This window comes from Larus michahellis, chromosome 10, assembly GCF_964199755.1.
Source record: "Larus michahellis chromosome 10, bLarMic1.1, whole genome shotgun sequence".
In the NCBI taxonomy this organism is placed as follows: Eukaryota; Metazoa; Chordata; class Aves; order Charadriiformes; family Laridae; genus Larus; species Larus michahellis.
This window is the reverse complement of record NC_133905.1, coordinates 16,393,592-16,406,372: the sequence shown is the minus strand read 5'-3', so window position 1 is coordinate 16,406,372 and position 12,781 is coordinate 16,393,592. Positions and strand designations below refer to the sequence as shown.

General features: G+C 49.5%; 1 protein-coding gene across 23 annotated transcripts in view; it reads left to right on the top strand.

The window, feature by feature from the left end:
* Positions 1 to 12,781, top strand: part of TMCC1 (transmembrane and coiled-coil domain family 1) — a 98,607-nt gene that overhangs the window by 79,544 nt on the left and 6,282 nt on the right. For 19 of the 23 annotated variants that reach the window (XM_074602192.1, XM_074602200.1, XM_074602199.1 and 16 more), the window contains 2 exons: positions 4,428 to 5,362; positions 12,142 to 12,277. In XM_074602192.1, the coding sequence (XP_074458293.1) occupies positions 4,428 to 5,362; positions 12,142 to 12,277 (1,071 nt within the window). Of the gene's footprint in view, positions 1 to 3,528; positions 3,645 to 4,427; positions 5,363 to 7,904; positions 12,122 to 12,141; positions 12,278 to 12,781 lie in introns of those variants that run through there. The other 4 variants (XR_012589267.1, XR_012589268.1, XM_074602203.1 and 1 more) reach the window with 4 other exon arrangements.

Genomic DNA, 12,781 nt, shown 5'->3' with positions numbered 1-12,781 from the left:
ATGGCCTCAGTACATTTTTTGCACTGTACAAATACCGAAGTAGAAAGAAATGAGGAAAAAATGCAGGGTCAAATGAGAAATTACAGTGTAATTACAAGCCACTGAGATTAACAGCCCTGTTCCTGTATTGAGACTTCTGGTTTTTTTACAGCCGTAGGGTCGGGTTCTCAGTTTCATACCTCTTAAAAAGACAGCACAGAATTCTGCGTCCAGCTGAAAGGGTAAGGAGACTTGAGGGAAGTGAAAAGTAATTACCTATATCGAGCATTCTGTTAATAGGGGTGTTCTGGGCATACAAAGAACCAGCACCCAGGCCCTCACTTCGTGGCTGGGATCAGAGAGGGCCCTCCATGCTCCCCCGTGTCACCGTGGCCTGGCGAGGTGCCGGTCAGCGGGTCCCAGCCTGGTGGGGTCCGACACGGGCCTGTGGGCGCCGTCACTGCAGACCTGGCCGGGCACGAAGGATGTGCTTTTACTCTCCCCTTGATTTTTTCATTCCCTATAGGTGTTAATTAGAGATCTTATTTATTAATGAGCTGTCTTGTGTCTGTCCTCGGAGGCTGCAGGTCTCCACCCCGGTGCGTGCCAGAGGCAGGGGACCATCTGTCCGTGCCAGGCGAGTGGCCGCCGAGCGGCCATGCTGTCCCCGCACCGGCCGTGGCTAATGACGCTGCTAATGAGGCGCGTTTCCAAACAGGAAGTCTGAAACCTATGATTTTCTGTGAGTCTCCTGGATTTTTCTGCTCTTATCACTGTGCTGCCTTCAGCACAGTGGGGAAAAGGAATAAAACAACCTCTGAATTTTTGGGGCTGAGTTCTGGCTGCCCCCGGTTGCCCGTGGGGAGGAGCAGGAGGTGACTGACCCACAGCTGGGCCACGGCTACCTGCTGCCGGGGCTGCTCGCCGCAGCTCTCATCCTCAGCTCCCCTCTCTCACCTTGCCCGGTGTGTTTTATTCCAAGTAACATGATGCTCCTCAGGCACGTTTTTAAAACTCCAGGTAAGGGCGGTGGAAGCAGCTGAGCGATCTCCATGCAGCAGACTGGCTCCGAATTCTGCCACTTGCCTAAGCCAGCTGCCCTCATTGCTTGAAAAAACAACTGGTGGTCTTGGTGGATGGTCTCTGGTATGTGCGTCCACTGCAGTCATTTTTTTAAAGAAGGGTGAAACACCTTTGGAGGAACCGTCGTGCTTAGTCTTCAGCAACACCAGGCAAAATCATAGCTTCTCTTTGGGCTGTGTGTTGCAGAACAGGTACATAGGAAAACTTTTAAAGCAAGAAAAGCCTGACAGCGTTAGAAGTGCTAGGGATTTGGTAAGATCTTGAGGGGGAGAAAGCAGAAGGTCCTCACCTGATTTCATTGGACTCATGGCACAGGCCAGGGCACTTCTCAGCGCAGCGGCTGGTGGGCGGCCATGCAGGTCCACCCCATCTGGACTGGGTCAATAGACTGGAAAATTGTATTGCAAGGAGACGGACTAACTGAATTGTAATCCCTATTTTTATACCAACATTGACCATTACAGTATTTCAATTACCAGCATTGTTTCAGGACAGATTGCCAGTCATCTTAAATCAATAATATGGCACCAGCATTTCCCAGTGTTCTGACGGACCCGGTTTGTGCTGAGTCTGCCCTTTCTAAAGCCTCGTCGATATGGACAAAGTGCTTAAATTATCTCAGTTCTGTTCCAGAATAGCACTTTGTACAGCCGTTTGCCTTTTTAATTGGAAAAAACCCTTCTTGTTATTCCAGGATAATATCCACACAGCTGGTGATTCTAAAGTAATAATCCCAACATGATTGATCCTACTCTAGCTGTTCTGGTTTATTTTCTGTCACAGGTATAGGAAGATAACCCAAGGAGACATGCTGAAGTTGATTAACTTTAAAAGAGAGGAAGAGAAAGTTTCTACAAATTTTTTCTCTCACAAAACTTATGTCTGAGAGGAAGAGTGTGCTATTAGTATAATTTATATGAATTACACACACACACACGAGACACAACTGGGAGTAAGTTAAGCCAATAGAAACTCTTTATTGCAAAGTGCTGAAATATGCAGATTTCAGCTCGGAGCCGACGGGTGCGTGGCAGAGCTGGCAGCCCAGCAGTTTGGTACTGGGTCAGCCCTGCTTGCGCTCAGCTTTTCACTGTCCAGGTACAACAATATTTATTTATGAAAAAAAAAAAATAATCAGTTATTTCAAATTACTTTCATCTCTTTTTTTCATCTGCCCTTAATATTAGAATTTCCTTCCTCTTGAGTAGGTACAGATCGTTACAAATGGACTGATGGGGTACTTTTTGAGAAGCCAGCTTGTTTTGTAAGGCAATTAAGAGGAGTAATAAGATTGTATCAGTGTGCTGAATAGAAAAGCCTGCGCTGTGGCGCTGGAGGGATTAGGGCAGGCTGGGGAAGCGGTGAACCGAGCTGCGAGCTGTTGGCAGGGAGGAGCTGGGCAGGAACGTCCTGGAGCCGTGCCCTGCGCACGCAGGACCTTCCAGACTGTACAAAGAAATCAGATCAGTGGCAATCCTGGGAAAATCTTAATGAAATTACAAATTCCAAGAAGAGGTATCTTTCCAACAGTGTACTTACTCCAGTGTACTACCATTACTACTACTACTACGTCTCTAGAGCTGAAGGATGGGATATTCTCTGTGCAGTACCAGTTTCATGCATATTGTTGGTCCCACTGATTAATACGAATTCTCGGCACTAATTTTCCATTAATCTATCCAGAGATCAGGGTTTCTACAACTAAACCCGCTTAAGAAAGTAGTTGATATTTCTGCAGTCACTACAGACTGAAAATTGATAGTCTGTGGTTTCCAGCAACTGAACTCCTCTGGAAAATGAATGGGTTGAGTTTTCCATGTGTCTCATTGTTTTTCCTGTTGGTGTGACAGCGCAGAGAACCTCGCTGTAAGGCTGCGGGCAGGAGCCTTGCTGACCCTGCTTGGCGCCGGTCGGTGCTGCCTCTCCCGCGGGGCCTGAGTTGTGTGGCGATAAATCATAAATACAGAATATTGAAACCGGAGAGAGGGAGGGATTAACTCTGATAGCGTTTTTTGGTTTGTAAAGTGTGTATTCACGAGAGAAGCGTGGAAGGGGTGTTCTGCGTTGGGGTGAGCGATGCGTGAGCTGGTAGCTGTTGAAGTAGAATCCCCTGGGGCGTTGCCCGGCGCCCGCATCCCGCCGCTGGGTGCTGCGGGGGAACGGGAGCCCCTTCACCCAGCGCTTCTGCGGGCGCCGGGCTGGGTTTGCGTGGCTTGAAAACAACAACAAACAACAACAACAGGGGTTTTGGGTTGTTTTTTGTCCATGGTCCCCAGCGTCGTTCTTAGACTTCACCTTTCAGAACGCTGCCGGACATCACCGCGCGGGGCGGTGGCGGGCGGAGCGGAGCGGCCGGGCGCTGCCCGCCTCTCGCCGCCCCCGGCTCTGCCCCGCCGCCGCTCCGGGGGGCGCGGCCGCCCGTCCCTCCCACGGTGGGGCGTGTCCGGGGCGTGTCCGGGCGCAGCCCGCCCCCGGGGGGCGCGGCGGGCGCAGGTAGGGCGCGGCGGCGGCGGCGGGGCCATGCGGGCGGCGCGGCCGGAGCCATGCACTGGGAGCGGGCGCTGCTGCTCCGCCGGGCCAAGGTAGCGCGGGGCCGGGGGTGTCCCCTGCACGGGCGGTCGCCGGGCCGGGCCAGGCTGGGGGCGGGGGGGGGACGACGTGTGGCGGTGCCACCGGGCCCGTCCTGCCGCCAGCCGCGGCGAGGTCCGCGCCGGAGTGAGTGTTCCGCGGTTCGTCCCCGCTGAAATGGCGTTTTACTGTTCTTGGGCTAAAAAAGGGGTTTGTGCTTCGGAAGCCGGTGCCTCCCCCGGCCCGGGCAGGGCTCCCGCAGCCGCGGGGCGGGCACAGGGCTCCCGGCGGCTCCCGGCCTCCTCTGGAGCACCGACCTTAGCACATCCCCTGTGTTCCGATGAGTTTCGTTATCGCTCGCTTTCGTACGAGCGGACGGATGGAGCACTGGGAGTAACTCGATTCCAGAGTACTTGATCCGTGTGGCTTTTCCTCTTTCCCAGTCACCTTCTCTGGCTCACTCCCCAGCTGATGGAGCTACTGGTCTTACACCAAAACTCCCAAGAACTCAGCCTGCTGAACTGGGGTGCCCTGTCTTGCTTTGTGCTTGAGGCTTTGGTTGTTTGAAGCCATTAAGTTGGCTTAAGTATGTGGGGTTTTGCTTTTTTCTCAGCTTTTACTAGATGTCTGTAAAGCACATGGAGCTCTGTTGATTGGTACCGTACCCTGGCCAGCTGAAAAAAGGTGCAGTTTGCAGAATTACATCCACTTGTCGAGTTGGTTGGCGCAAGGAAGGGAAGTTTTTGTATTAGTGAAGCTGGTGATCAGCACTTACGTTTCTCTCTCTCCCTGCCCAGATCGAGCGATTGGAAGTCAGCAGCCTCGCGCAGACCTCCAGTGCAGTGGCCTCGAGCACCGATGGCAGCATCAACGCGGACTCTGTTGATGGGACCCCAGATCCCCAGCGGACAAAAGTGGCTATCACACACCTGCAACAGAAGATACTGAAGTTGACCGAGCAGATCAAAATCGAACAAACGGCCCGTGATGACAACGTGGCAGAGTACCTGAAACTGGCCAACAATGCAGACAAGCAACAGAGCGCCCGCATTAAGCAAGTGTTTGAGAAGAAAAATCAAAAGTCAGCCCAGACCATCTTGCAGCTGCAGAAGAAACTAGAACATTACCATCGAAAACTGCGAGAGATTGAGCAGAATGGGATCCCTCGGCAGCCAAAGGATGTCTTCAGGGATATGCATCAGGGTTTGAAAGATGTTGGAGCAAAAGTCACTGGCTTCAGTGAGGGAGTAGTCGACAGCGTAAAAGGTGGGCTTTCCAGTTTCTCCCAAGCCACCCATTCAGCAGCAGGAGCTGTGGTTTCCAAACCCCGGGAGATTGCTTCCCTCATAAGGAACAAGTTTGGGAGCGCAGACAACATTGCCAATCTGAAAGACTCCTTAGAAGAAGGCCAGGAAGATGGGACGGGAGGCAAGGCTCTAGGTGTTATTCAGAACTTTCAGTCGAGCCCAAAATATGGCAGTGAAGAGGATTGCTCCAGTGCCACATCGGGCTCAGTGGGAGCCAACAGCACAACAGGGGGCCCTGTGGGAGCTTCTAGCTCCAAAACAAACACTCTGGATATGCAGAGCTCAGGGTTTGATGCAATACTGCATGAGATTCAAGAAATTCGAGAGACACAGGCAAGACTGGAAGAATCATTTGAGGACCTTAAGGTTCGCTATCAGAGGGATTACTCATTAATAATGCAGACTCTGCAGGAGGAGCGGTACAGGTACGTACTTTTGTACTTTGTTTCAGAATTCAATACTGTGGGTTGCAGAGCACCAGAGTCCGGGATAGTACGACTCAGCAGCTGTTCCCAGCAGCCTGATTCAGATGGGAGGTTCTGCTGTCTTCTCATGATTTCGCCCTCCCAGCTTTTGTCTTTTTGGTATCTATTGTTATCTTGCTGCTCATCTCCCTTTCTGTACAAGAAAGAAATAGCAAGGAAAATGGCTTATTTCATAGTGTTTCCAAGATAAAAAGTCAAGACAAACAGGTTTAGAAAGGTGTCCCCAAAAGACCAGGAGTACACTGATGCAGTTACTGTTATCCAGACAGTGCTTTGCCCTCCAAAATCCTGCAAAGGTTTGGGTCAAGGCAAGAGACAGGGCACTAGATGTGGACAGTATCCTGGCGCTGCCTTCTCCGGCACTCAGACCCATGTCTGCCAGAGAAAGAAATATGCAGCTTTCTCAGGGCTCTCCAAAAAGACATGATCTTGCCCCTCTGCCAAAACTAGGATATCCCTTTCCCTTTTCCGCTCAGCCCCACAGTGGCAGGGTTCAATGAAATGAAGTTAAATTAAATGCCAGATATTGGCAGTGCCCTTGTCATGTAAGTCCTGTGGCTCTGGAAGTGGGTAGCCCATGTTTCCATCAGCCTTCCTGGAAGGAGTGGAAGGGCGGAGGAGTAGCTGCAGTACTGCCAGCTCCTGCTGAGGCCGCAGGGGAGAGGTGACAGCATAGTATGACAGCCACCTCCTCCCACCACCCTGGGGCTGCCCCCACCTCCCCCGGGAAAGCAACCCATGAGAGGCGCTGAGGGAACCTTCCCTGGGAGAGAGCTCTCAGCAGCCTGCCCCGACCTGTCCAGCAGTGTCTGGTGTCCCCGTCCTCCCCGTCACACGCTGGGAGCAAGGGCTTGTTCCCCGGCTCCAGAGGGAAGAGTTACCAGCTGCCCTTTAGCCGCTCAGGGCACGGCAGTCTAAATAAAACTCTTAAACTGTGCTTTTTTAACTTTAAATAACAAACGTAAGGAGCCGAACTCCTCGTTCTGATGGAGGATGGCAGGCTCTTGTAATGAGGCTGCTTGTGGCCTTGGTCACGTCAGCCATGTGAAGCACAACCCTGAGCTCGGCAGAGCTGCCGGCGTAGGGACCGGCTGTCTGAGGCACCGCTTGCTGCAGTGGTTTGCACAGAGCGGCATGCAGGTGCCCTACAGCTCTTCAGACATGCTGGTGCCAGGTCATTGGAAAAACATTTGGAAAGGCTTAGCCTGCTAGGAACTGGTAGAGACAGCAAGCTTTCTGTGTGCTTTGCAAAGCTTGGGCAGACAAAGCCAGGCCAGCGCCACTCTCTAGTCCTGCTTTGCAACAATCAGCGATTTGACTGAAACCGGCGCCCAGCACAGCAACTTTGGTTCCTGGTGCCTCATTGTCATGAATTCACATAACGAAGCGATGCGGAGTCTGGTCTTCCGCTCCCCAGCAGAGAGGGGTCCTGTTGTCTGCTGCTGTGTGGGTTGTTGTTTCACAGGCACAGCAGCGGCCATTCACGGTGGAACGCTGTATGCAAGCACAGCACAGCTGAAGGAGCGGCCTGAAAGTACAATAGAGGACCGTGGGGACTGATGGATGTTGTCAGCTGAAGTGTCTAGTTATTCCCTGAAACCATTTATCAAGGTTCACGTTAGCTCCTCATGCTGGTGCAGTGCGAAGTCCTATCTGTCAGGTGCTGTCAACGTTCCCCGAGCGCCCAGAGCCTAACCGCTAGCCAAGGCAGCCTGCAGTGAAAAGCTCCCGGGAGAATCTCTATTTGACCGATAAGTGCTTGAAAAGATAGTAATTTAGACCTGCTATTTGGAATGTTGATGCAAATTAATTAAAGGTGTGACCTTTACAAAGGAGCAGTTACACCACATGCAGTGCCCTTGTCTCTGTAGGCTTTCTGGGGTGAGCTGGTAACTGCACTGTCTGCAAAGAGCTCGTGGGCTAATCACAGATTAGTGCCTTATTGTACAAATCTAGATTCTTGTTGGATATTTTTTGTATTTTAAAACATCGTGAAGATAAAAGCCAACATCACCCTGAGAACAGGAGGGTTATGTGATGTGTGCGCGTGGGTAGAGAGGGCCAGCACCTCTTCCCCTGGCTGGGAACCCCTCTCCTTCCTCTGTGCTCTTCAGGAAAACGATGGGAATGGAGGCTGTGGTTTGGAGCTGGGAGGCTGGGGATTCAAATTAATCATAACTTGCTTTAAAAGCTATAAATACCGCATAACTTTGCTCTATTTCTGGGAAGCTTTTGAAAACAAGCACTGAGTTCACTTAGAGCTTAAAATATGAAGTATTTTGGAGAAGTCTTTGCTCATAGGGCAACATTGAGTGTGTCTGTTGTACCTGGAAGCTGGAACAAAGCAGGTGCCGTGACATGTTCTCACCTGATCTTTGCCCCTTCCCTCTTTCTTAGATGTTCTCCTTTTTTGCAGCTTCTGATCTTTTTTTCTTCCACGTTGGTGCAGTTTCTGTTTTACCAGCCGTGTCTTCCCTCACAGGTTTTCCATCACCTCCTCCATCTCCTCCCTCCCTCTCCCTGTGTCCAGACCTTGCCTATCCATCCACGTAGGTGCCGGTGTGGGCTGCGGGGCGGGGGCTGGCTGGTGCGGTCGCTCCGGTTCTGCTGCCGGCGCTGCGGGCAGTGGCGGTGCTGCGGTGCCCGGCGCTGTGGGGTGGGCAGTGGCGGTGCGGGCAGTGACGGTGCTGTGGTAGCGGCTGGCAGCACGTGCCGATCCGAGCTCCATGCCGTGCCGCCGGGGCTGACTCATCCAGGAAGGAAGATTCTGGCGGCGCCTTGGCCTCATTGTGTTTTCTTCTGCACCGGGAGCGGGCGCCCAAATAGCCTCTGCTTATCTCATCGGCTGGAAGGTGGCGGTTGTTTACTGATAGGAGTGGGGACTTTCTGTGCTATCGAGACTGAAATAAAGTTCCTGCTGAGTATTTTCATCTTGCGTGTCCCTTTAGGAACCTGTTTGTACACGGTGAAATCATGAGCTCACATACTTGGCGTGTGGCCAGTCCGAGGGTTTGGGTTTCTTCCCAAGCCCGGCATCCTTGGAAAGGGCATTGAGGTCTCCCACGTTCCTGTCAGGAGAAATCCGTCGGCTGGAACGCTGGACGCTGGTGCTTTCATTTACCTGATTTTTGCTGGAGTCTTGGACTCCACTCTGTTCTTATGATTGATTATAAACCAGACCAAACGCGGTGAAGCTGTGAGGTGCGAAGGGCTGCGGAGGCCGCTCTGGAGCGTGGGGGGTCGAGGGGGCCCTGGCCCGGCTGTGGGAGCGTGGGAACGTGCTGCAAAGCTCTCCTGCCTTCCGCAGGGCTGCTCCAGAGCTGGAGGCTCGGCATGGTGCGGGAGCCAGCCCCGGCCCTCCTGTGCCGCCTAGACACGAGATGTGCAGTATATTGCAGATAGGTAATTGCTTTTAGCTGTCGCTCCACTATTGAAAGCGGTGTGTTCAGCAGCATAAAAATAAAGATCAGATGAGATTTGGTATGACGTAGTTATAAAAAAAAAAAAAAAAAAAAAAAAAAGGTCCATCTTGAGAGATGCTTGAAGAGAGGTATCAGACTCCATTCACCCTGTATTGAGAAGGTCTTTTAGCATCAGTTCTGTCAGAGTTTCTTTACTTGGCAGGGCACTTACTGAGTGCAGATAAAATGTCTTTATCATCATGACTCTCCCTTACACAGGCTGTATTAGCCGTGTATTTTGCAGCTGTTACTTTGAAATGCCTTAATGCTCTTTAAAAAAAATGAGATGGTCGTACTTGTGTTTCTTAGCCTTTTTCAGGTCAGTTCCCTGATTCCCAAACCGCGAGGCCCAGAAAAGGTGTGGAAATCCAGTCTGGCTTCTTTCAGTGACGTGTACCCATATCCCCTGCTTCAGCCGAGCTCCCCAGCAGTGTCCCAGCCCCGATGAGGAGATGCTCGTGACAGTTGGCACTAGTCTGTTACACAGAAAACTTCCTGTGCTGCAGCTTGTTAATCTAGAGGCTAGTAATTTTAAGAGGAAATGTCACACTTTAGCTAGTGAAAAAATAATTCTTGGGCTCCAATGAGGCATTTTTTGTACCTGGAATAAAGTGGGATTTGATCATTCAAGGCACTACTGTATTCACAGACGAGTTGAAAATCTGTTGTGTAGACACTGGTGCTTGCATGTTAGAGAGGGAAGTGCGAGTATAATCTTAACCTTCTTGACAGGTGCCCTATCCCTTTTATTTTTGTAGTACCTCTGGGTTAACTATGAGCCATCCTTCAACAGGAAAACCCTGGTTTTGGGCCCTCTACGTCACATGAACCCCTCTTAGCTTTTCAAATTTGAACACCAGTAGAAAACAGCAGGGAAAAAAAAAAATTCTAAATTGTAGATAATGGGGCAAGGGGTGAGAAGGCGATGAATGGAGGAAGTGTAATTTCAAAAATAAGTCTGGGTAGGTTGGTTTTTTATTGTGTTTTTTTTTTTGAATAACCCAATTCAAGCAGTTGCCTGATGCACCAGTTTCTGAGCATGCAGATGATTCTTGGGTGCAAACTGCAAAAGCTGCAGGGTCGAGCAGGGAAGTGGAGGGTGGTTGGGAACGAGCCGTCGGCCCGGCGTTCAGGGCAGGGAGGATGGGAGCCAGCCCTTCTGCTAATCATGTTATGCCTAAACTCTTAACTATACGGATTTGCAGGGTTTCCTTATGTTTCCTGTAGATTGAGGTAGGTTTGAAGTTATTAAAATACAATTGTTTCTTGTTGGAGAACAGGATTTAAGCTGCTTGGCAACAGCTGTTTTATGAAGGGCGTTTATGTGGGAGGAGGTTAAAAGGCATAATCATGATATTTTCAGAAATGCTTAAGTCCCTTTTTGTGTAACAAACCCACTGGAGAATTTTGTAATATATTAACAAACTGAATATATTTCAAGTAATTTATGCTGCCTTTGGGACTTAGAGCGGGTTCAGCTGTGATTTCTTGGTTGTCGGCAAGTTGGTTTGTTTTTAAGTTGGGTGGGAACAAATGGCAATATTAATTATCTGGGCTCCTTCTTCATTAGCCCGTCTTCACATGGCTATTCCCTTGTCTGCAGCTTGTTGTTCCTGGGAAACCAGTTCTCTCCGCGTCCTGCCTGGTTGCGCAGCTCTTGTGGCACCTCTCCGGGCTGAGCCCCGTCCGCGGGGTTGTCCCAGTCTCGCTGAGGGTTGACCACGTGTGTTTCAGTGTTGGACGTTGTCGTGCTGAGTCTGGCTCCTTCTTAGTTTAAAGCAATACTCCATTGGGAATGTAAATGAAAATTCTCTTTAGACTTTTCAATTAAAAACAAGACCCCAAGACTGTTTTTAAAGGCTAGCTCGTGCCTACAGGTTCTGAATATTTAGCTTGTGAAGAACCAAAAATCTTGAAAAAAAAAAAAAAAATGGAAGCGAGATTTTTATCTTAGTTTCAGAACTTGTGATTAAATTCTTTGTTTATTCATTTTATGCATGTGTGTGTATAAATTAAATTCAGATGGAGTCAGAGGGGAACTGAAATTAAAACAAGGAATTATCTCTGTGTTTGATTCCTTAGAAATTTCTCAGTTATTAGTACCAAGGGTCGGATGATAAGAGCTATACGCTAAGCTTTTTCTGTGCTGTTACAATGAGAAGACTTCAGTCAGTGGAAGTTAGAGTGGGAAAACCCCAAGGCCACAGTAGCTGCACCCAAACCTTAGTCGCCATCAGCTGTCGCTTGTAATGACCCACGAATGCGAAGCCAGCGGGAAGCGGGAGGAAGAGGATGGTGCAATGGCACACAGCTCACCTCTCCCGACCCTTGAGCTATGGCCAAGCCCCCTCCGTGTGTTTCCCTTTTGGAAGGAATACAAATACTTCCCTGATTTTAAAAGGGTCTTGAAGCATGAGTTGCTTGTAAATTTGGACTTGAAATTCCAAAAATGAAGTGCCTACGTACAAATGCAAAGTACCCCTAATGTATTTCGAAAGTGTTAAAATATAACGATATGGAGCAAAATAACATCTGGAACGTTGAAGTAAACTGAAAACTCCCTCAATGGGAAACAAAACCCCATGTCTCGGAATGGTTGTGGCTCAGTTTTTTGGACAGCCCTCTTTCCAAGGACTGCTCCCAGACCATTCACCATCAGCAAACTGAAAAATAAGCCCGCAGGTTAATGATTCACGTGCCTTCGTTATTAATAATGTGATGACCTTTGCTAGTTATGCTGAATCATTCATGAGAGATAAAGAAAAAATAAGTCAAAGACATCCATGTGACCTCACATGTGAAGATCAGACGGGACCAGCACGTTCTCTGAGGCATCGGTCATGTTTAAGTTCTGTGTCATCATTTTTATGCCAGTTACTGTTCCGAGTGTAGATGAAAATGCCTCAGAGCTTATCATATTAGAAGGGAACTATTTGATTTAAGTAGAAGTTTGGGAAATAACTTACTCTATTCTAATTCTGTCCTTGATTTCTTGCATCACTTGACAGTTGTCGTTTAACCGCTCTGTGTGTTTTTCCCCAGGATAGAAACAGGATTAACATTACCTGTCCTGGGCGAAAGGGTTTCCCCAGTTGGCAGTGAGAGGGCCTTACATTGTAACGCGAGCTTGTGTGACGGCTGAGGCAGCCACGCTGGTTTTGGGTAAAAAGTCTGTGATGTTCATTGATCGATTGTTACTGGTGTAACTTTGCCGTCCTCCTCTCGTTAAAGCTACTGTACCATGTATATCATTTCTAGATGCGAAAGACTGGAAGAGCAGCTGAATGACCTGACTGAGCTCCACCAGAACGAGATCCTCAACTTAAAGCAGGAGCTGGCCAGCATGGAGGAGAAAATCGCCTATCAGTCCTACGAGCGAGCGCGGGACATCCAGGTGGGTGACAGAACCAAGGACGCTCCAGTCCCGACTTCCACCTGCTCTTTCCACAACTCATTCACTTCTGTGATTCACTATTTGGTTTTAATCCCTGTAGCTTTATCGCTAAACGGCATATTGACGAGTTCTTTATTCCATCTCTGTCCCTCGGGTGTCTCTCCAGGTCACCATGAGGCAGGTTCCTCTCCAGAGGGACCCCGCCACTTGCTCCAGAGCAGTTTTTAAGTAAGTTGTAGCAAAGTGGAAGCCTGCATCCACTTTTTGTACAGGGTTTTGTAGGGTATTCAAAACTAATGGGCTGTGCCCTGAACACTTTTTTTTACAGTATCATTCCCAGTGAACTGACCCTGGGGTGTGTTTCTGTGTCACTAATTTTAGAGCAATGATCACATATGTCTAAGGAAAAATGGCTTTGTGTATCCCCTGTCAGGAAACAATTCTTTCTGTTGGTTTTGCCCAAATAAGGAGGTATTTTCTCTGAAAGTTTCTTTCAGTATGCAA